At 54.5% G+C, this 24,264-nt stretch overlaps 1 protein-coding gene across 1 annotated transcript; it reads left to right on the top strand.

The window, feature by feature from the left end:
- The first annotated feature begins 6,287 nt into the window (after positions 1 to 6,287).
- Positions 6,288 to 14,743, top strand: LOC135406018 (zinc finger protein OZF-like). The gene is made up of 3 exons (XM_064640539.1): positions 6,288 to 7,010; positions 7,886 to 7,967; positions 8,156 to 14,743. Exons 2-3 carry the CDS (start codon positions 7,916 to 7,918, stop codon positions 9,577 to 9,579), a joined length of 1,476 nt encoding a protein of 491 aa, XP_064496609.1. The 5' UTR covers positions 6,288 to 7,010; positions 7,886 to 7,915; the 3' UTR covers positions 9,580 to 14,743.
- Positions 14,744 to 24,264: the final 9,521 nt, after the last annotated feature.

Below are 24,264 nucleotides of genomic sequence, written 5' to 3'. Positions count from 1 at the left end.
AGCCGAAGAAAGGATTTGGGTTTGGAAAGCCTTGGAGGGTTTAGTGTGAGAGCAGGGATTTGGAATGTGCGTGGGGAAGGGACAAACAGGAGCTGCCACAGCCTGGACTCCCCCCAGGGCTCCCGGCCAGGCAGGAAGGCTCCTGCCCTTGGAAGGTGTGTGGGAGGGCCCAGAGGTGTCATCCCCAGCTGAACCTCTGCTCCATGGACACTGGGAGGGAGAAAATGGATTTCTTGGGAGATCCTGGAGTGGCGTGTTGGGTTTGAAATAAGAGTAAAGGACAATTTAGTCAGAAACGATTCCTGTTGTTGGTGGCACAGGGCAAAAGGAAAATGGGCCTTTCTTTCAACCATTAAAATTTGGAATTGGTAAATGGGTGTTGGCCCTTCAGTTTCTTTATGTGCCTGACTGTGCTGTACCATTCCTAGGCAAGAGATGGATTTAGTGAGTTAAATGACATTTGAAAAAGGGAAAATCCAAGTTAGTGGGTGCAGCTGCTCTGTCATTTCTGGGTTTTGGTGTCATTGTGTCACTCAGGGATCCTGAGGAGGGTGAAGTCCTTCTGTGCAGGACATGGAGATGGTCCCTGGCCTGTCCAAATGCATTAAATGCTGCTGCTGAAGGAGCCCCCCCAGTGATTTTATCTGCATTAAACCCCTGGAACCCACGGGCACCTGCTCCGGCCTGGACAGTAACCAGGAGCTTCCTTGGACTGGTGTCCCCCAGGAAGGACGTTTTCCCCCCTGTTTCTGAGGCTTTTAATAGTCTTTGATCAATAAATATTTCTCCATGTGATTTCTCCTTGTGGTGTCTTCTTGAAGCCTGAAGCAAGCAGAGGAGGGGATGCCAAAGATCCGCCCTCCCCTCTCTATTGTCACTCTGCACCCCCCAGGCCCTTCCTCTGCAGTGTCCTGTCTCCCTGGACGTCCCCCCTGGAACTTGTGCCCTTCCCTGCTGGCACGGGTGGGCACACCCCCCATCCCAGTCATGTTCCCAAGCACTGCCAGGGCCACCTGGGTGACCAGCAGGACATGAGTGGGGGTGGCTTGTGAGAGAGTCCTCAAAGGCTCCCTGTCCCCAGAGAGCAGAGCCACGGGGACCAGGGCAGGTCCCCCAGCAGGTCCCACTGCAAATGGCCCGGTTTGTGCTCCAGGGAGGAACAGGCAAGGACCCAGCTTGGGAGAAGATGCTCCAGGAAAGGACCAAGAGGGTCCAAGACACAGGATTTGGGGCAGGAACACACCTTAGTGCCCCCTCACATACATGTGGTGTGAGTGAGAACAGCCCAGGGCAGAAACACCCACCTGCCCGGGGGCCCCAGCAGTGGGTCAGCACCAGGCTGCAAACAGGGCAGGGCAAAACTTGGCCCTGCAGACCCCACAACCGAGGCCAAAGAGAGACCAGCCAGGCCACCACCCCCAGCCCAGCCTATTGCACCTCCGGCCACAAGAGTGGGGACCAAAGCTGTGCTTCTCCTTCCTCCTCTGCACCCAGGAGCCACAGCCCGGGGCACGATCCTGCCCCCAGCAGCACAGACTGCCAGGTCCCTGAGCCCCTGGGGCAGGAGCTCCTCGGGGCGCAGCCCCTGGGCCCTGCAGCACCACAACCTCCTGTAGGGCTGCCCCTGCCTGGGCTCAAACTGCCCAGCACGAGGGAAACCAGGAGCCAGAGAGCAGAGCTGGGGGCCTGCAGAACATCAGCATTTCCTGCCCTGCACAGCCAGGACAGTTTTCCAGAGCTCACTTAAAACAGCCCCTCCAGAACTTTCAGGGTGTTCCACAGGGCCCAGTCAGTCCCAGTGTGATCCCAGTCAGTCCCAGGATGACCCCAGTCACTCCTGGTCTCTCCCAGTATATCCCAGTTGCCCCCAGCTGCCCACCCACCCCGAGCTGCCGTCGGACGCCGCCCCCCAAGATGCTGACGGGGGTCGGGGGCTCCGTGCTGGGGTTCCTCTGCCTGGGCCTGCATGGAATGAAGGGACCAAGGTGACACTGCAGGGCCTCCTGGAACCAAAGAACCCTGAGACATTTGGGAACCTCCTGCAATCAAGGGACAATTGGGAGCCTGCAGGGCCTCCTGGAAAAAAGGGACCCTGAGACACTGTGGAAACTCCTGGAATCCAGGGGCCTTTGTGACATGGGGGCCTCATGGAACCAAAGGAACCTGGAAACATTTGGGGAAGTTGTGGAATCAAGGGACCATTGTGACACTGCAGGGCAGGATGGAATTACAGGCACACTGGGACACTGTGGCAGGACATTCCCCCCTGGAATGGGACCAAGACAATGCCCTATTTGCAAATGTATCAGTGCTGAGCTGAGAGGGGCCCAGGCCAGGCCAGGAGATGTTGGAACCAGTCTGGGTTCAACCCTGAATTAACATCCTGATGGTGAGGCAACCCCTGGAGTCCAAGGGCTGTCAGTCCATCACTTTATACTGTAAAGTTCCAGTCCCTTTTCCCAGGGGCAGGTTCTTCCAACATAACCCCTCTTGGGGTGTATGAGTGGAGGTTCCTCCCTTGGCTGGAGACCCCCTCAAAGGTCACTCCTGGAGGCTGAGAGCAGAGATTTCCCCACAAGTGTTGGTCTGGGTGAGTCACATCAATCTCTACTTAATAATTATTTCTTTTTTGCCAGCTTTAGTATAATTGTTTCAACAACCTTATACTATACTACTCGTAGTTTTAACATTTATATTGTGTAGTAAATAATTCTGATTAAAATCTTTTGTCTGTTCAATTGTAATAATGAATAGTTCATTTTATATACCTGATTTTCCATCATTAAAACCTGCAGGACAAAAGTGGTTCAATCACAGCTCTGTAATTCCTTAAATTCCAACCATTGGCATAATCTGGCAGCCGCCACCAAAACCCCCCCAAAAAACCCACTTCCTGAGAACTGCTCAATATCCCCCCAAGGGAGATTTGGGACTCAGCTCTGGAGTTCCCCAAGCTCCAAACCTCCACCCCCAAAACCCAAAATGAGACTCTCCCAAGATATCTGCAGTGAGCTCCCCATCCCTGGAGGTGTTGAAGGGTTGTGGGAGCCCCTTGCTGGGGGGTTGGGCTGGACACACTCCTGCACTCCTGGGGCCAGAGAGTTGTCACCACCTTCTCCTGCCTGGGGGGGCTCTGGGGGGACCTTGGCTCCTGGGGGCTCTTCTGCAGCTGCAGAACCTGGAAGGACCCTTCTCTGGGTGGGTCCTCCAGGTGTTCCAGGAGCTTTGGGCTCATCCTGGGAGCAACTGGGCTACACTGGGATCATCCTGAGATCATCCTGGGAGTGACTGGGCTACACTGGGATCATCCTGGGAGTGACTGGGCTACACTGGGATCATCCTGAGATCATCCTGGGAGTGACTGGGCTACACTGGGATCATCCTGAGATCATCCTGGGAGTGACTGGGCTACACTGGGATCATCCTGAGATCATACTGGGAGAGACTGGGCTACACTGGGATCATATGGAGAGTGTCTGTAACCATACTAGGGGTGACTGGGACCATGCTGGGAGAGACTGGGGTCACACTGGGACTATATTAGGGGCAACTGTGTTCAACTGGGATCACAGTGGGAGGAATGGGAAGCAACTGAAACCATGCTGGGGGCAATTGGGACCATACTGGGATCACACTGGGAGCAGCTAGGCCCATACTGGGGGACACTGGGATCACGCTAAGGGTGACTGGGATCATAGTAGACTCATACTGAGAGTGACAAGGAGCATCCTGGGGGCAATCAGGATTCTGTTGGGGACAACTGGGATATACTGGGAGCAACTGGGATCATATTAGCAGTGACTGGGACTATGCTAGTGGCAACTGGGTGAAACTGGCAACTGGGAGGAACAGGGAGCAACTGGGACCGTGCTGGGGGCAACTGGGATCATACTGCGAGTGACTGGGATCATACTGGCAGTGGCTAGGAATATGCTGGGTGCAATTGGGACCCTGTTGGGGGCAACTGGGATATACTGGGAGCACCTGAGATCATGCTGGGAGTGACTGAGATCATACTGGGGGGGACTGCGAGGAACTGGGAGTAAAAAGCATTGTAACGTAAACATATGCAGGTATTCTTCCCAAGAACACCAAGGCAGTGGAAGGATTAAAAAAAGGTTTATTTCAGATGCAAGAAACACTTTTATGATGCAGCACATCAGACCTTTCAGGGGAAGAAGGCCATGCCCCACCTTCTCCAAGGCTTCTTGTATCTTCCCTCTCTCCCCCCCCCCGGCCCCAGGAGGCCTTGTACATGTCTGCAAACATGTCATCTTTCTGTATACCACAGAGAGAGAGAGCTGCTCACACCTTCCCTGCAACTTTCTCTGAAACACAGGAGGGAAAAAAACCCATCTAACCCGTTTGAAAAGGCATTTTGCAGTTTTTCTAAGCAAAACAAGTTCTAGATTTCCATTACAAATTCTTGCACAATTGCACCTACCCCTAAAAGCATCATACTAGGAGTGACTGGGTTAATACTGGGAGCAAGTGGCCACACACTGTAGGCAACTGGGATCATACTGGGAGTGACTGGAAGCAACTGGGCTCATGCTGGCGTTGACTGGGATCATACTGGTGTTGACAGGAAGCAACTGGGACCATGTCAGGGGCAACTGGAATCACACTGGGAATGACTGGGATCGTACTGGAAGTGACTGGAACTATACTGGGAGTGGCTGGGATCACACTGGGATTACAGGGTGTGTGAACGGAACCTTATGGTGGGTTATTGGGACCTACAGGGCCAACACTGGGAACCAACTGGGGACAGATTGGGACCCAGCTGGGATCAACTGGAAGATACTGGAACCATACTGGGGGGACTGGGACCACAACTGGGGCAAGTGGGATCATTCTGGGAGCAACAGGGCCCATAGTGGGGTCATACTGGGAGTGTCTGGGGATGACTGACACTGGCAGTAAGTGGGATCAACTGGCAGTGACTGGGTCACTGGGGGCAACTTGGCATGCCTGGGCTCTGGGAAGTGCAGGATGGGCAGGAGGGAGAGGGCAACCCCCCCTCCCACTGCTCTGCATTCCCAAAATCCTTGTTCCCAGTTCCCACTCTGGCCCTGACCAGCAGATCCGCTCAGGGATCCCTTTCCCTGGGGGCACTTCCCTGCCCTCTCCCCACCTTCCTGCCCCTGGAAATCAGCACTTAGGAGCCTCATCCCATTGTTCCCTCCTTCTCTTCCCTATTATTATTGGGATCCCCCTGCACCCCCTTTTGCTGGGCACTGGGACGCCCTGCTCAGCCATTCCTGGTTTTCCAGACCCCACTTTCTTTGACTCCTAGACCCCTGTGCTCCCCCTTTCCTGGCACTCCCTGAATCACCCATTTCCATACACTGAGGCCCCCCTGCACCCCCTTCTGCAGATCCATGACCACCTGCAGCCCCATTCCCCATCATCTCACCTCTCCAAGACCTCAGACCATCCCTTTTCCTTGACCCTGGAATGCCATGAACCCCCATTCCTGCCTCTCCCAGTCCCCAACCCCTCCTTTCCTCAAATCCCAGTACTCCGTGAACCCCCTTCCTGCACATCCCAGGTCTCCCCACCCAATGAACCACCCTTCCTTGACACTGGAGGCCCCTGGACCCCCCTTTCTTGGGCACAGGGACCCTCTAGACCCACTCTAGTGCCAGTCCCTACATTCTCACTTTCTCCTTGATTCTGGGACCCCCCTTGAGCCCCCATTCCTGGGCTCAGGAACCCCCCTTAACCCACTTATCCTGCACCAATAACCCCCTGTACCCCCTTTCCCTGCCATCCCGCCTCTCCCAGCCCCCAGGTCTCCCTTTTCCTTGATCCTGGGACCCCCTGGACTCCCGTTCCTGCCTTTCTGAAACCCCAGACCCCTGTGTTTTGAACACTGAGGAACCCCCTGAACCCCTTTTCCTGTCATTCTGTGTCCCCCTACCCTGTGACTCCCCCTTTCCCTGACACCGAGGACCCCTGGACCTCCACTGACATCCCATCCCACCTCTCCAATCACTGCACCCCCCTTTCCGTGGCCCTGGGACCCCCGGGAACCCCCTTCCCCAGCACTGTGTCCCCCCTGCACCCCCAAGACTCAGCCCAAAATAACCCTCCCAGCACTTCCCCCTCTCTGCTCTCTCCACTTTGGGGGCCCGAGGGTCCCCCCTCTCCCGGATCCCCCTCTCGGGCTACCAGGGCTCCCCCCTCTCCGTGCTCCGGGCTGGCAACCAAGGGCCTGACCCAGCAACACCGACCCCACCGCGGGGGGGACCCGCATCCCCCCACCTACCGCCGGGAACCCACACCGGGACCCCCAAAAACACCTCCCGGGGACCCCCGATAGCCCCCCAAGGCGCATTTGCGGCTCAGCTTTGGGGTCCTGCAACACCCAAACATCCTCTCCCTCAAAACCCCACAAACCCAGAGCCCCCCCAGACATTCGGGGCTCGGCTCTGGAGTCCCGCAGCACTTTCTCTCTCCTCTCTTGCCCGGCCCCGTTTCCCAGCTCCGGCCCAGCCCCGCGGCAGCACCAACGCGGCATCCAAGCCCCGGGGCCATTCCTGCTTCCCTTCCCGGCCTTTCCCGGGCCCAGCCCGGCTCTCCTGTTCTATCCCACCCCCGCACCGAGCTTTGGGGGGCACGGCGGGGATTGGGGGGCTCTGCTGGGCCACGAAGGGACCCCAAGGGAAGCCCTTTCCCGCCGTCCCACCTCCCCTTATTCCCCCTCTCCCACCCCTTTCCCACCGTCCCCCCAAACCCCGGCTCCTTCCCAGCTCCCTTTGGGAGTGACCCACCGCCCCTCGCGCTCAGTTTGGGGGTCCCATCCCCTCTTTTCCCCCTCTCTTCCCCCCTTTCCCACCGTGTCCCCCCCGCTCACCCGAGAGCTCCGCGGCCGCAGGGACGGAACAGGAAAAGGCGGAGCGGGAGGAACGGGAGGGGATAAAGGAGGAAAAGGAAACGAGAGAGGATCGCCCCGCCCCGTCCCGCACGTTCCTGGGAAGAAGGAGCTCGTCCCAAAAATCTTGGTTGGTTGGTTCGTTGTTTTTTGTTCATGGCGGGCAGGGGGGTGAATGTTTGGATCTTGCAGGACCCCAAAGCTGAGCCCCAAATGCCCCTTGGGGGGATATCGAGGATCCCCGGGAGGTGTTTTTGGGGGTCCCGGTGTGGGTTCCCGGCGCTGGGCGGGGGGATGCGGGTCCCCCCCGCGGTGGGGGTCGGTGATCCCGGGTCAGGCCCCGCCGCCTCCGCTGTCCCCCGGTACCGGCGGGGGGGGCTGGGCCGGGGGGGACGGACGGACACGACCCAGCGGGTTTGGGGACCCCTCGGGAGAGCCGGGGGTGGGGGGGAGGAACCCCTGGAGTGGGGAGAGCGGAGCGGGGCGAGAGCGGAGCTGGGGGACCCACGGCAGCCTGGAGGGGGCGGGATCCCGAAGATGGGTCTCCTGTAAGGCTGGACAAGGAGGGAGCCTGGACAGGGGGACCCCTGAGGTCCCTGGAACAATAGAGCTGAGAAATTAGAGAGGGGGGACCTCCGGGTTTCCTGGCACCCCAAAACAGAGAGTCAGGGGAGAATAATCCCATGGGACACCCCTGCAATTGGTAAGCAGGACTCGGGAGAGAGGACCCCCAACAGCACAGAACAGGGGGACCCGCAGAACCCCAAAACTGAGAGTCCAGAGAGGGAGAGCTCCTGGGACTTTTGTTTTCAACTGAAACTTGTTCTTCTGCAGTTTTGGGGGATTAATCTAAATGTTTCTGAGGTTTCTTAGGCTGAATCTTGATGTTTTGGAGGTTTTATGGTCACAAGATGCCCAGTGACTTCTAGAGATGGACTTGGGCAGGAGAAACCCCCAACCAAACGCACTCACACAACCAAATCCTGCTTGTTATTCCCCCCACAGCAGGATTTCTCCTTCCCAAACCTTGGCCAGATGGAGGAGAAGACTGTGAGGAAGAGGAAGATGCCCCAGGACCCCCAGGCAGGTGAGGAGGAAGTCAGTGCCCCTTTGCCCCTGTCTTGTCCTGTATCTCCCAGCTGAGCATCACCCCCGGCTGCAGGACAACCCCGCTGCCGCCGCCGTCCTGCCGGGGCCGGAGTTGGGGGGATGTCCTTGGCCTTCCCTCTGGGCCGGAGGCAAATCCCCTCCCTGTCTTCTTCCCTCCTGCCCCAGGCCCCGAGCTGAGGACGGAGAGCCTGGAGGACAAATCCCCCCGGCAGAGCCTGGTGGGAGAGGCCGTTTTGAAGGGCTCCACGGCGCAGGAAGGCAGCGGGGAGGGAAAGCCACGAAGGTACCCCAGGAGGAGGGTCTCCAAAGCCAGCCCAGGGTGCTCCCAGGAGGAAAGAGCCACCCTGTGCCGGGAAGGTGGCCGGAGCTTGAGCCAGAGCTCCAACCTGGAGGTCCATGAGCAGTTTCACACCAGGGAGAAACTCTTGAAGTGTTTGGAGTGTGGGAAGTGCTTCAGGCAGAGCTCTCACCTCCTTTCCCACCAGCGCACCCACACCGGAGAACGTCCTTACACATGTGGGAAATGTGGGAAGAGCTTCAGTGACAGCTCTGCCCTGAGCAGACACCAGAAGATCCACACTGAGAAACGGCCCTACAAGTGCTTGGAATGTGGGAAGTGCTTCAGACAGAGCTCCAACCTCCTTGCCCATCAGCACATCCACACTGGAGAACGTCCCTACACATGTGGGAAATGTGGGAAGAGCTTCAGTGACAACTCCACCCTGAGCAGACACCAGAAGATCCACACTGAGAAACGACCCTACAAGTGCTTGGAATGTGGGAAGAGCTTCATCGAGAGGTCAACCCTGAGACGACACCAGCATATCCACACTGGAGAGCGGCCCTACAAGTGTGGGAAATGTGGGAAGAGCTTCAGCCGCAGCTCCCACCTGATCATCCACCAGATCATCCACACCGGGGAGCGACCCTTCAAGTGCTTGGAATGTGGGAAAAGCTTCAGTGACAGCTCCTACCTCCTCACCCACCAGAAGATCCACACTGGGGAACGGCCCTACAAGTGTGAGGAATGTGGGAAAAGCTTCATAAAGAGCTCCAATCTCCTCAGCCACCAGCGCATCCACACTGGGGAACAGCCTTACATGTGTGGGGAATGTGGGAAGAGCTTCAGACAGAGTTCCCACCTGATCCACCACCAGCAGATCCATACTGGGGAACGACCCTATCCATGTGAATGTGGGAAGAGCTTCAGCCGCATTTCCAGCCTCCTCACCCACCAGCGGGTGCACAGCGGAGAGCGGCCCTACACGTGCTTGGAATGCAGGAAGAGTTTTAGCGACAGCTCCACCCTCATCCGCCACCAGAAGATCCACACTGGGGAACGGCCCTACAAGTGTGGGGAATGTGGGAAGAGGTTTCAGACCAGCTCGAATCTCCTCAAGCATCAGCGGACACACACGGGGGAGAGGCCCTTCTGCTGCACCGACTGCGGGAAGAGCTTCAACCAGAGCTCCCACCTCATCAGGCACCGGCACATCCACAGCGGGGAGAGGCCCTACAAGTGTGACGAGTGTGAAAAGAGCTTCTCCCACAGCTCTACCTTGACCAAACACCAACGGACCCACCAGTAAGAGAAGCCCTGCAAGTGCCCTGATTGCAGGAAGAGCTTCGTCCGCTGCTCCAACTCCATCAACCATCAAAGGACCCATGTTGGGCACAGACCTGCTGACCCACATTCCAAGTGATCCATGCTGGGCAGTGTATTGGGTTTGCCAGGTTTTGGTAGCAGGGGGACTCCAGGGCTGGGTTCTGTGAGGAGCTGCCAGAAACCTCCCCATGTCCAATGCCTGTCCCGACCCCCACTGAGGAAGAGGGTGACCCAGGTTCTTGTTAATTGATGCCTTGGGGCAGATTAGAGTTAAAGGACGGTGAATGATTGGTGGTTATAACTATAAATAGTAGAGTTTAGTTTAGAATACTTTGGTTGCCATATAAAGCAGGTTTGGAGCAGTTTTGGTTCCTGTCTATAGTGATAGAAAGCATAAAAATAACACTTAAGAAAATGTATAAGGGAAAAGAAAGAATCAGAGTAGAAAGATGCAGTCTCACCCTGAGGATCCAGCACAGACTTGGTTGGTGCAATTCCCACGTCCCTTGGTCCAAGTGATGGTCGAGGTGTTTTACAGTTGGGGGTGGGGGAAGCCCCTGAAACACAGTGAGTTAATACATGTTCAGGTTCAGGAACACCCAGGTTCCTCCCCTGGGAGCAGTTTTACACTGTCTGATGTAACCCTGGGGATCACGGGGCACTTTGGGGGTCCTTGATGGTTTGAGGCCCCTTCTCACACATCACCCTGCCTCTCACATCTGTGGTTGAGCCAGTTGTGGCCCCTGAGAAGGGATGAAAACTTCCAGGCGACGTGGGAATGTCCCAGTCCTTCCCCAGGGGGAGTTTTCCCCCTGAGCCAGTTGTGTAAGGGAGGACATTACCCTGATCCAAAGCACTGTCCCTGCTGGCAGGATCTGCTTCTGAGGGGCCTCTTCCCTTCTCTGGCTCCAAACCCAGCCTGTCCTCTTGGGGGGTGGGTGTTCCCCCCCTCTGTCCCTGGGCAGTTCCTTTGCCCATGGGCAGCAAATGAGGGGGGCTTTGAGGGGAACATGCAGGGCAGGGGTTGGGGCCGAGGTTGGGGGTGAGATGGGCATAACTGGCCTCCAAGATGGATCAAGAATTCGGACCCCCATGAGTCCTCCTTGTGTCACCCCACTGGGGGGCTCCTGAGGGGCCACCTGTTGCCTAAAATTGTCTCTTAAAGAAACCTCTAGGACCCAGTTGGTGAGTTTTAGCAGCAGACATTCTTTATTACGATGTGCTGCACGGTCACACACATCGGGTGCCCTGGGAATCAGTTCCCAAAGTGCACACAGAGGTGTCTCCACTGCAGCTGATATGTCAGCGTTACATGATTATTCATTTTTCATTCCCCACTGTAGGGGCATTCCTGTTATGTATTCATGACATTTCCCAACACTTATTAGCATATATGCATATCCTTATAAGGTCTCTGAGGGGCTTCATCGTGAGTGTCTCATGGTCGTCTGTGTCTGGAGCCCCCAAAGTTCTAAGTGACCACCTTATGAACTTCTTTAAGACAATTCACCTGAGTTACTCAGTATTGCTTGGCTGCTGCCTCAGTTCCCTTCTTCATTGTTTCATTACTTTGCTTGGTTAGTACCTTTAAATCCCTTGCATCAGCTCTGTGGAGTTTCTATGGTACATTCTGCTGCAGAAGCTTAGTCCTTGTTACATCTCAAAACTCAAATATCACTCCCCTGTTTTTCTTAAGACTTGGCCATTAGGCCAATGTCTCATTATTCAAAGCATACTTTGAACCATAAGTGACTACAACAGCTACAGCATTAAATCATAATGCAAGATAATACACAAACATGGATTATAATTTTTATGGTTCAGTCTGTTGGCCTTTCCAATCAAATGGAGCTTTCTTAACTCGAGGATAGTGTGTCCAAGGTCCTTCTTTGGAATTGTAACTGCTGTAAATGGGGTCAACAAAGCCTGGAAAGGGCCTTTCCCCTTTGCCTGAGGGGGCTCAGAGTCCCCCCATTTGACGTGGACCCAATGGCCAGGCAGGGACAGATAGGCTGGGGCGTCCAATCCACTGGCCAAGGTGTCACCACGAATCTCTGGAGTTTCTGCAGGGTGGATCCTAAAGTGTCCATTAGTTCATAGGGGCTTAAATAGTCTCTTCTCCCAGGCTGACCCTGAATTCTCAGCAATGCCATAGGCAGGGCCTGCACCGATGTCCTTGAGGTTTCCTGGCAAATGTTACTTGTCTTGTGTCCCACTGCTGCAATAAAATCTGATCCTTTATCTGATGACATTCCTAGAGGAATTCTGAACCTGGGAATAATGCAGTTTAAGAGAACCTTCAGTACTTCTCTTGCATTATTGGTGCAATAAGGACAGAGCTCTGGCCATCCACTAAAGGTATCAACTAGCACTAAAAATGTACCAATATCCTTCTTTCCGGGGTAACTCAGTAAAAACTATTTGCAGATAATCTCCAGGAAGATTTCCAGCTTTTGTGACTCCTACAGTTATTTTATTGCTAGTGTTTGGGTTCTTTCATGCTCTTTTTACATATTTTTTTCCCATATTTATAGGTGGGGCTGTCACCTGCCCTGTAGGGGTGACAGCCCATCCTGTACCTTGAAAGTCAGCTTTGAGCAATTCCATTCACTGAAAGTCCTTTTTTATTGTACTTTGGGGCAATTTTAGGTAACATGACCTCCTTTTCTGGGACTAAAGCCAGAATGTCTTTTTCTGCTGCTTCTTTTGCAGATTTGTCAGCAAAATGGTTTCCAGTTTCAGAGAAAGTTTTCAATGCCAAATGTTGCCCTTTTTCCTTAAGTCCAGGGCTAAGAGCAGTTAGTTCTGCTTTCTGAGCAGAGACAGTCGTTGGGGAGGCCAAGATTCGATTCCCTTGTCTGGAGTGGTCACTGCACACCCTGTCACTCGTTTTCCCTCCCAAACAAAGCTGTTTCCATTGTGTACAATTCCCAGTCAGGGTTTTTGGCTGGAATAGGCCTTGGCTCTTCACTGATGCCCAGGAAATTGTGCAAGCACTCCCAGAGCAACATTCTGTCTCTCATAGGTAAACAGTTCAAATGATTTTGAGAGATCTGGCAGACCCAGAGCCGGGGCTCTCATCAGGAAATGCTTTGGCTGTTTAAAGGCTGCTCTTGCACTGTCTGTCCAGGCGAGGAAATTCTTACAGGCTGTGTTTAAAAGCTCATCTAATGGTCTTACCAAAGTCCATAGTGAGCAATCCAGAGTCAACACCATCCTGCCGTTCCCAAGAAGGCACTTCATGAACTGTTCATGGCTCGGGGAGGAGTCAGGTGGCTTCTTCTCCTCCTTCACAGTTTCTGGATTGTCTCATTCCTAAACAAAGATTTCTTGGCTTTCCTTGCTCAAGGGGATGCAGGAAAAGACATCTTGTAAATCTAAAACTGTAAATGATTACAGGTTATCATTTAAGGGAGTTCTCTCAGGTCCTGCCCTAATCAATAATCTTTCCCATTTGCTTTCTTAATGGGTACTTGTATTCCCAGTCTACAAGCAAATCATGCTTAGCAAATTTGTGTGCTACTGGAACCAATCCAACTTGGCTTTCTAATTTCAAAGGATTCTGCTTTTGCCTTATCAGTAAGGTAATTCTTAAGGGTAATTACCCTTAAGGGCTTAAGGGTAATTCTTACAGGTGCTGCCTTTCCTGATTTTCATAGAATCCCACTGGCCCACACGATAGGAACAACTGCATCTTCAGCTTCCCTTGGGATGTTGCTGCTAACTGGAGTTATTTCCTGCTCAAGAAGAGCTGCTGCTTCAACATATTTAGTCTCAGCAATTACAATTTCAGTGTGCCCATTTTTAAATTTAATTTCTGCCTCAAGTTTTCCAATCAATCTCTTCCTAGCAAAGGTTTAGGGGAGTTTGGCAAATAGAGAAACCAATGATTATTTTCCTAATTTAACCCCTGTCACACCAATAACCTTTGCAGTGTCATTCCTTAATTCTCCTTCTGTTGTGTTAAGAACTGAGTTGCACCTGTGCCTGACTAATACATGGGCAACCCAGACAGTGGGGACTCCACCCCACACCTTTGAACCAGACAATAGTGTCAACATCATGCTCAGGATATAAAGTGGGGGAGAGAAGGAGGAAGGGGGGACCTTTGGAGTGATGGAGTTTGTCTTCCCAAGTCACTGTTCTGTGGGATGGGGCCCTGCTCTCCTGGAGGTGCTGACCACCTGCCCAACCATGGGAAGCAGGGAATGAATTCCTTGTTTTGCTTGTGTGTGCAGGTTTTGCTTGTCCTTATTAAACTGTCTTTATGTCAACCCATGAGTTTTCCAGCTTTTCCCCTCCCAGTTCTCTCTCTGATCCTGCTGGTGGGGAGTGAGAAGTGGCTGGGAGGGGCTTGGGGGCTGGATGGGATGAAACCACAACAGCCTTTGTTGGTGTCCAGCGTGGAGCTGGGAGTGTTGGAGATACTGACAGGTGGGATTGGGATGTGCTGCTGGAATTTACAGCTGCTGGTGCTGTCTGGAGCTCCTGGCTGTCTGTCAGAATCTGGTGCTCCTTAGTGGCTGCTCGTTGCTGTCACTGCTGCTGAGCTGCTCAGCTCTGATCACCTCACTGTGCTGTGCCTGGGAACGTTGGGCAACAGCCCCGGCGATGTGCCCGGACTGGCAGGAGGCCCGGGAATTGCTGCTGCACTGGACAGGCTGGAACTCAGTGTGAACTTGAGCTGAAGGGCCTGTGACCTGTGGATGAGTCCAGGATGGAGCAGAGACCCCCCTGCAGCCTGGGGAGGAGCCCACGCCAGAGCAGGGATGCCCAAAGGAGGCCGAGAGCCCGTGGGAAGCCCCTTGCAGAGCCTCGGAGAGAGGAGCCCACGCAGAACAAGCTCCTGCAGGACTTGTGACCCCGTTGGGGACCCACGGTGGAGCAGCCTGTTCCCAGGGGACTGAACCCATGGAAGGGACCCACAATGAAGCAGGGGAAGGACTTCTGTCCCTGAGGGGGAAGCAACAGCCACAAACATGTGATGAACTGACCATAATCTCAATTCCCATCTCCCCTGTACCACCAAGGGAAAGGAGGGAGGGAATCGGGGACAAAGTGAAGCTCAGTGTTTTTTTCAGGATTTGTTTCACTTCTCATTCTCCTGCTCTGATTTGGCTGGTCATAAATTGAGTTAATTTCCCCAAGTCGTGTCTGTTGTGCCTGTGACAGCGATGGGTGACTGACCTCTCCCTGCCCTTATCCCGACCCACGAGCATTTCCTTCTGTCCCCTGCCCTGATGTGGAGGGGAGTGAAGGAGTGGCTTTGGTGGCCCCGGGCCCCCAGGCAGGGCCAGCCCAGCCCAGGAATCTGCAAGAATTCCATCCGGCTCCATCTGTAAGGCAGCCGTGGGCAGGCGGCCCCAGAAATACCAGCTGGGCACAACGGGACAGGGGGAGGGGAAGCGGGTACCAGGGGGGAAATCTCCTTCCTCCGGGCTGGCAGGGAGAGGAGGGAGAACCTGGTGCCGAGTAAAGGGGAGAGGAGGAGGGACGAGGCTGGAGCTCTGGAAGGCGCTGGCGGTGGCTGCGGGGCAGCCGCGACGTTGCTTTCCAAATCTCTGAGGTGAAAGGAAGCGCCGTGAATTCCGTCATGGAAAAGGGAGGAGAAATAGCAGGTGGTGGAAATGGCCGCCCGTTCGGACTCAGTTTTCCGTCTGGATGACATTCCCGACAGAGCCCGAGTGCCGCTGGACACCAGTCTCTGACAGCGCCGTGCCCCGAGGGATCCGAGCTCCGGCTGGCGGGGCTGGAAGCTCCATCCGGCAGCTCCGCGCCTGCTCCGCACTCACCCCCCAAAGCCCAGGATGGACCGAAGGGTCTGGGACACGGCCCCATTCGGGGGGGCAGAGCCACTGCTGGGAGCACCGGGAGTCCGAGGGATCCTTTAACCCCCTCGTGCTACTTCAAGCGCCAGAGGCCAAATCCTGTCTTCTAGGGCTGTCCCCTCCCCTCCCCAGCTTGTTGGGTTTGATTCCAAACTGCAGCGAGCCCCCCTTGCCCCATGGCAGCAGCCGGTCCCGTGACACAGCCCCGGGAGCCGGGATAATGCCCAGCAGTGCCCAAGAGTGAATGAGGGGAGGGGGATTCATAGCGACCAGCGCCCCTTCCTGCCCATAAGAAAGGTTTTTAATCCGTCTGAGCGATTTCCCGGCGTTTCTCAGCTCGGCGGGGCCGGGCACGCGGCAGCGGGACACGCGGGGCCCGGGCCGTGCGGGCGGACCCGGTTGGGAACTGCGGGGCGGCCCCAGCGCGGTGCCCGAGGGCGGAGCGGACCCGGTTGGGAACACTCCGCTCGGCCCCGGCCGGTCCCGCGGGACGTCGCCGCTCCTCGCGCGGGTGGAGGGGTCAGTCGGGGCCGCGCCCGCCCGTCCCTCGGGGCGGCTCTTTCGGTGACACGGGCCGGCGGGGACCCCCCGGTGCCACTCATCGCCCCCTCACACCCCGCGGTGCTGCCCCGCCGGTCCCTCGGGGCAGCTCTTTTAGATGCAACGGGAGCACCTCAGCGCAACCTTTTACTCCAGTGATTTTATTCTCTATATTTTATGGTTATTCGCACCTCTCCTGTCCCTCGGTGCATCTCTTTCGGTGACACGGGGTGGCGGGGGCCGCTCAGTACCGATTTTTATTCCGTTCACTATTTTGTGTTCACACCTCGCCCGTCCCGCAGTGCAGCTCCTTTCGTGACACGAGGCGACAGTCACCCCACGGCGGCTCCTTAAACCCCGTCCCGCCCACAGCGCAGCTCTTTTGGTGACACGGGCGGCAGGAACCCCTTAGCGCAGTTCTTTATTTATTTTATTCAATTGATTTTATTCTATTCGCTATATTTTATTGTACTCACACCTCGCAGGTCCTGCCGCGCAGCTGCTTCAGGGACACGGGGCGGCAGAGACCTCTCTGTGCCTCCTCGTCGGTCCCTTGGGGCGAGTCTTTTAGATACAAGACAGTGGAGACTCCCCAGTACGGCTTTTATGGTGTTTTATTTTATGCTCTATATTTTACTCCATTCACAGCTCGCCCCCCGCCCTCGGCGCGGCCCTTCTGGCGACACCCGATAGCGCAGGTCCCTCGGTGCAGCTCTTTCAGAGACAGAGGGCGGCGGGGACATCTCAGTGCAGCTTTTTATTCTATTTATTTTACTCTATTCTCTGTATTTTATTCTATTCTCACCCCGCCCGTCCCTCGGGGCAGCTCTTTCAGTGACACGGGGCGGCAGAGGCCCCTCGGTGCCGTTCATCGCTCCCTCACAACCCCCGGGGTTGCCCCGCCGAACCCTCACTACAACTCTTTTAGATGCCGGGTGGTGGAAACCCCTCGGAGCAGATATTTTATTCCATTATTTTATTCTCTATATTTCATTCTATTTAACACCTTGCAGGTCCTGTCGTGCAGCTCCTTCGGTAACATGGGGCGGTGAAGACCCCCCGATGCGATTCTTTTATTATATTTTACTCTGTGAATTTTATTCCTTTCACACCTCCCGTTCTCGGTGCTGCCCTTTTATCGCCGCCCCGTGATGCGGCTTTTTCGGGGACACCGAAAATCGCCCGACCTTCCCGGTGCCGCCCCACCGGTCCCTCGGGGCAGCTCTTCTAGATACGGGGCAGCGGGGACCTCGCTAGTGCAGGTTTTTTTCTATTTATTTTATTCTTTATTGTATTCATAGCTCGCCTGTTCCGCTGTGCAGCTTCTTCACTGACACGGGCCGGCCGGGACACCCGGGGGGTGTCATCAACCCCTCACCCCCCCCGGTTCCTCAGTGCAGCTCTTTTAGATATGGGGTGGCGGAGAGTCCCCCAGTGAGGCTATTTTGTTTTCCTTTGTTTTATTCTCTGTATTTTATTCTATTCAGACCTCGCCCCCCCTCTCTGGCGACACCCGACAAGGCTCGTCCCGCGGTGCGCTTCGTTTCCTGTATTTTCCTCTCTTGTCTGGATTTGATTCCATGCCCACCCCGCCCGGCCCAGGGCGGCTCCCCCAGGGCCCGCCCACCGCCGCCGCTTCCCGGGGCCCTCCCCGCGTCCTGCCGGGATCGGACACCGCCGGCAGCCCCGGCTTCTGCTGGGGACAGCACACAAGTGCTGCTGGGGGGTCCCACCTCAGTTCGGCTTGGTTTGTGCTTCCCAGGCTGAACAAAACCCATTGTTGGAGTTTTCTGCCAGAAATCCGCCCCCTCCTCCGCTCAGCCAAGTGGACTGGGGGCCTTTTTCCCTTCTGGGAATAAATAAAACCGATATGTTGAGCCCCGACAAAACACAGCAGCCCTGCAGCCTGCGGAGCCTATGGTTGGCTGCTGTCCCACTCCCCTAAGCTGGGATCCCAAAAGAGGGAGCAGAGGGATTTTTGGGGACACGCAGCTCCTCCTGCTCCTGTGCAGGGGGGTCTGCAGGGGTTTGGGGGAGTCTCACCAGGGTGCTTTGCCCCAGGACACCCTGCCTTGGCCTCTGGGGGGTTGAGGGGGTGACGGGTGCTCTTGAGCCCCTCCTTTTTTCTGTACTCCTTCCTGAACACAGGATCTGGCATCCAGTGCCCCGAGGGGTCCTTGACCGCAGCTGTCCCCCTGCTGTCCCCTCGGGGCCCTTACAGTCACCCTGGCGCTATCCCTCGGGCTGGGTGAAGAATGGCCCCCACGGGCTTTTTGGGGTGGTGGTGGAGGGGTCCGGGTACCCCTCTGGTGTTTTCAAGCATGTGATGAACCGGGAGCAAAACCCCCAAATCAGGTTTCCTGGCTGCAAAGCTCAGTGGGGCTGCCCCATGGCACTGCACTGCCCCTGGAACCGCTCTGCACCAGGGCTGTGAGGGGGGATGGACTGGGAGCACTGGGAGGGGCTGCTTGCAGCAGCCCTGACACCCTCCCACAGATCCCCTCCTCCCCTCCAGCCTTCGCCGGGGGTGCCATGAGGTTTCTTCACCCACCACCCACATTGGAGTTGTCCCACAGCTGATTCTGAGGCTCCTGCAGAGGCATCTTTGGGGGGTCAGGATTAGAGGGGCCCTGAGACCTCTCCATGCAGCCCCAGGAGAGCAAAACCCCCTGAGCAGACATGGGTGTGTCCCCCCTGCTGCAGAGGAGAGACCCCCGGCCCCAGCACCACCTCTGCCCTGCCCAGCTCCTCTAACACTGGAGGCCTGATTGTTAAGAGGTTCTGGAACTGTGGGGTCTCTGAAATGACTGCTCTATGTATGGCAGTTTCCCAGCTAGCACAGAAGTCAGGGTATTTGGATTAGAAGGAAGAAAAATAGAAATCCAGGTGTCATTAGTAAAGTATTATGATCTCAGATTTTTCTTAAAATCTAGGAACTGAAAGGTAAAGAATATTTTTCTCCCTCTGAGACATCCCAGGGACTTTGGCTGCTACAGCTCCAACCTGTCAAAGGCACTCGCAGGGGCTCCATGGGGACATTCCAAGGATCTCCAGCCTGCTAAAGAGCCGGGATGTCACAGACACTCACAGGGGTTCCTGTCCTGGGCACAGTGGGAGTTTAAGGCAAAGTCTATTAGAGAAGCTCCCATTGAGTCACGAGGTGCAGAAAGGACCCCCAACACCCCCCAGAGACCCCCAACCCCCCCCCCCCAGACCCCCTGGCTTTCTAAACTACTTCCCCCAGAGAAGTGTGGCAGTGGCTAGATCCAATCTTAGCCCCAGACTTCTTCAATGGTTTCTGTGTAAAGGATTATGCAAGTCTGATTGAACCTCCCCAGCTCTGCCCCCTCCTGCCTCTTCCTCTGCACTTGGGAGAGGAGAGAGTAAAAAATCTGCATCACCCTCCTGCTTCCCAGCCCAGAAACAATTTTGGAGCTGCAGCTGCTGCTCAGCACCCACAGCTGATTCTTATTTGGGGCTGATTTTGTTAAATCTCTTATTCTGGGAGAGAGATGGAGCCTTTCCCTGGAGCAGAGGCCCTGCTCAGGGGTGGGAAATGGTTCTGCGTGGGGAAGGCTGGTGGAATCCATTCCCCCTGACCCACCCCTTGCACTTGTGGCTGGTGGGTGAATGGGTTGGAGGGGCCCTTGGAAGGGGGGAAAAGCTTTGAGGGAGAGAGATTCCTGTGCCTCCATCCTGTTTTCCCACTTCTTCCTTCCCAACTTGTTTCTCACCCCGAAACACCCCAAGCTGCAGCCTGGAGCAGGAGGAATTTGAGGGATGGAGACAGTAACAGAGGGCTGCATCAATTAAACCTTATTAAAAATTCAAGCATTTGGACAGGAAAAAAACATCCTTTTGAGTCTTGCCTTTGCAAACACAGGCAGGGGGTTCTCACCTGGAAAATATTTACCTGGGGAAGTACCAGGTGCAGGGGCTGTAATAAATTTATTTACAGTGGCGATGCATGACATCTCAGGCATAGACCCCATGCAGTATAATGGAATCCTTTATTACAGTTCTTTCACGGTTTATATACCCCGTTACATCAGCAGTAAATTCCTGTTAGTAACTTTTCTCTAGATCTACTTTTTAGTTAAGCATTCACTGCCCATGAGAAAAATACTCCCAAACAATTTCCTCCCCACAAAGACACATCTCACTACGTCCGCTTTTATCTTGCCAAGTTCCCCTTAAGTTTCTCCCAGGGTCACATAATCTTGGTTCCCTACATCTCCCTCTTCTTTATTTTCTAAGGCAGTTAAAGGTAAAGCTGTATGGACTTGTACCACCAAGGCTCGATGTATTACCTTTTGTTTCATAGATCATACAATCCCAATCAAGCATGGTAAACAGAGAATCATCCCCAATAGACACAACACTAGAACCAAGCCACACATTAGAATCTTTTTCACCCATGGCCCCAATCCCAAAGTCCAATCCCATCCTTCAAAGGGGTTCCATCTGTTGTTCACCGTCAGTTTCTTTGTTAGGTCCTGTAACTGTTGTAAAGCTTTTGTGAATGGAGGTTGATTTGTCACTCAAGTTCATGCAACACATTCCATCAAATCCTTCCCATCCATGTCCCTGTGCTAAAAGCAAAAAGTCAATAGCAGCTCTGTTTTGCAAAGTAGCATGTCCCACTGACTGAGCATCAGTCAATAAATCTGCAATAGCCTGACTAGTAGCATTTGTCTGTTTTGCTAACCAACATCCTAATTTATTTAATGTAGCTACAGTTTTTGCAGCTGCCACTCCAAGTGCTAGGAAAGAGGCAGCAATTCTTGTCCCCTGATTCCAAAATTCTACGTTATCCCTACATTCACTAGTGAAGGTGTGTACATGTCTCTCGTATCTGTAACAGTGTTTTAGGATCATTGTTGTATTAGGAGTGAACAAGGTTAATTTTCCTACTGTATAAGGTCCTCCAATAATTTGTGCTGGTACCAAAACCCAGGCTCGATCTCCACAAAAGAGGAAAAGACTGGATGGTAAGGTCATGGGACTGGAAAAGGATAGGGTACTATTATCTACATGTGAACACCATAGAGACACGTTACTAAATGGTCTGGTACCTGTAACATTCCACAAGGTGCTGACATTGTTCCTAAACATTATGCATCTATGTGCATCCAGGGATTCTAACAATTCCAGTTCTTGAGGGGGATTTGTACCTGGCTGACTTATGTGAGGCCACCACTCATCCCAGGAGTCATAAGTGTTGTTTCTCATAAGATTCTGGCAGGAGGATGGTGTATGCAGTGAGTAATTACAAAGAGTGAACAATTCCTGCAGATCTAGAGGAACACCTACTAAGCAAGTCAAAAAAGGGTTGTTGGGTGTTGCAGTGCTAAGACACAAGGTATCCTGACCCGTTACATTGGCTAATGTAACCCATACGTTCTGTTTCAGTTGAGCCACCAGCCATCCTTGAGTTACTGCCATTACAGTGGCAAAAAGCATACACGAACAGGTATCAACAGATACATGAATGTATTTTAGTCTGCTAAGGGAGGGATAATGAGCAGTATCAGTTTGCTAGATGTCACAGGGCTGTAAGCCCCGAGGGTTCACACCATGTGGCAAAGGCAAAGGACTTATATCCTGGCAATCAGGGCAACTGCGAATAATGTTTTGAGCCTGTTCTCCTGTGTGAAACCATAGGACCTTTGCAAAGCTTTTGCATTTTGATGGAAAAAATCATGTGAAAGTCTGGCCTGCTGATAGGCATTAGGGGTTTTTGCTGCTGCAAGCGAGGGAGTCTGCTATTTGATTTCCCTGTACAATTGGGCCTGGCAACATTGAACGTAAAACAAAATATTCATGGTGATGGTATTCTAATAAAAACAACAACTGCCTAAGGAGTGAAAACAATCGTTGATTAGAAACTGTTTTGAGAAATGCTCTGTCTAAGCGCTGAATAATACCCGTGACATAAAGTGAGTCAGCAACAACATTCAAAGGACGCTGTGAAAGAAGAGTAAAGGCACGAACAGCAGCTGCCAGTTCCACTACCTTTGTAGAGCCTGTAACAAAACTAACATCTGAGTTCCATTTATCACTGTCTGTTTCCCATGCTACCACGGCTTTTCCCGTTGCCCCCGACCCATCTAACAGTTAAAGCATTTGGGATAGCAGCTCGAGAAAGGTGGGTCTTTAACTGTAAAGGCAAGGCTGACAGTGAATGTAACAGCTTGTGACGAGGAAGAGAAAATTTTCTCTTTCAGTAAATTCTGCTAAGGCAATCTGCAATGGCATGTGCTGTTGAAGCCAAAAAGCAAAATCTTGTTTTGCAACCGCTATATAAATTACTGCAGGATCACATGCCATTAATTGTTGCAAGCAGTGTCTGCCTCGCTGTATGAGCATAGTCAACATTTCAATACCTGTGGTTACTGTTTTAGGAAAGGCATGAGGCAGAAAAACCCACTCCAGAACTTGTAAGGGGTTCATCCTACTGGCATAAGCGGGCATAAGGTTGAAAGGTATTATAAATTAAATTTTAAAAGACTGGTAATTCCAGTCTGCGACAGCTATATCGACCCTGAATAGCCTGAAGCACAAAAGACAAAGCTGTTCTGCTTCATTAGTTAATGAACGAAGTGAAGATAAGACAGAATCACGCTTTAACAACTCAAACAATGAGGCCAATTGTTCTGTAGATATGCCTAATTGCGGTCGCACCCAATTCATGGTGAGGAGAGGCCCGGGGAGCGGCGACCCTCGCAGGGGGCCGCCGGAGCGGGAGATGCGTTTGCTCCCAGCGGCGCTGGGAGCCGCGCGTTCCCCGCTGCTGACAGCGCCAGCAGCACGGCCGGGCAGTCTGAGGCCGTGGGGGCCACTGCCCCCGGCCCGCTGGGCTCCCATGGCCCCGGCGGCGAGGAGGAGGCGGCGGTGGAAGTGGATGCGCGGGGCGGCGGCGGAGCGGGGCGGAGCGGGGCGGGGCGGGGCGGGGCCGAGCGGACTGAGCGGGGCGGAGCGGGGCGGGGCGGGGCGGAGCGGACTGAGCGGGCGGAGCGGGCGAAGCGGGGCGGAGCGGACTGAGCGGGCGGAGGGGGGCGGAGCGGGGCGGAGCGGGGCCGAGCGGACTGAGCGGGCGGAGCGGGCGAAGCGGGGCGGAGCGGGGCGGAGCGGACTGAGCGGGCGGAGGGGGGCGGAGCGGGGCGGAGCGGGGCCGAGCGGACTGAGCGGGCGGAGCGGGCGGAGCGGGCGGAGGGGGGCGGAGCGGACTGAGCGGGGCCGAGCGGACTGAGCGGGCGGAGCGGGCGGAGCGGGCGGAGCGGGGCAGAGGGGGGCCGAGCGGGGCCGAGCGGGGCCGAGCGGGGCGGAGCGGGGCGGAGCGGACTGAGCGGGCGGAGCGGGCTGAGCGCTGCGCTGGAGGGCGGACAGAGGGCGGGATGGCGGCGGGAGCGAAGCCAGTCTTCCCCTCCTCCTGTCCTTTTCCCTCCTCCTGTCCTTCTCCTTCCTACACTGCTCAAGAGTCCCACAATATTGTGAAGAATCACTGTTTTTCTCGCTTCCCACCTCGAGTTATGCGGGTTTTGCCCAAGACACGGAATTCGCCGTGGAGGGGTTTTAGCGGCGGATTTGCCGGCGCGGCAGAAGCGGCGACGCGGAGCGAGGGGTTTAGCAGGGCTGTTCCCGAGGGGCGCGCGGTACTTTGCGGTGAGATTGTCAGCAGGAGGCGGATATAAATCCTGCTCTTTTTCAGAATCGATCCAGGGTGGGTCGAGAGGATCAACAGGGTTTGAGTCTTGGGTAGTAAACGGGGATTGTTTCTCTTTAGGATCATTCTTGGCGAGGGGCGCACTTGCCAAAGAAGGTAAATCAGTTACATTTGTGGCTTGTAGGCGGGTTAATGCCGAAAACACCTGTTGCCACGTTGAAAGTAAACTTAAAGCTTTTTCATCCGGCGTTCGTCCCAGCTCTTCCCCAGTTCGCTTCCATATGGAAACATTCAAAGTTCCCTCTCGGGGAAACCAGGAACAATTGTATGTTACCCAAACTAACAGTGTTACTAATGATACCTGGCATACATTACTGCCGTAAATCTTTAATATCTTTGTGAGTATTTCCATCTAATTCTTTTTTGTTCTCGTGTTAGTGATTGTCCCATGGTTCCCAGCTGCTCACCCGCTGTCCTGCAGAGGTGATGGGCGCGTGTAGTCAAATTCTGATCCCGGTCTCTTTCCATGGTTCACCAGGGCTATGCCACCGGAGCTCCAGCTATATTTTCTGGATTAAATTTTGCAAACCCCACGTTCAGGATGCCATTCGTGACGTCTCAGACACGGATCCCA

The sequence above is a fragment of the Pseudopipra pipra genome, chromosome W (assembly GCF_036250125.1).
Source record: "Pseudopipra pipra isolate bDixPip1 chromosome W, bDixPip1.hap1, whole genome shotgun sequence".
Lineage (NCBI taxonomy): Eukaryota > Metazoa > Chordata > Aves > Passeriformes > Pipridae > Pseudopipra > Pseudopipra pipra.
The sequence above is the reverse complement of the archived record's forward strand: the minus strand, read 5'-3'. Positions and strand labels throughout refer to the sequence as shown.

Coding starts and splice junctions, on each gene's coding strand:
- LOC135406018 (XM_064640539.1), top strand. CDS start 7,916: ATGGAGGAGAAGACTGTGAGGAAGAGGAAGATGCCCCAGGACCCCCAG. Junction 7,968..8,155: donor GCCCCAGGACCCCCAGGCAG/GTGAGGAGGAAG, acceptor CTCCTGCCCCAG/GCCCCGAGCTGAGGACGGAG.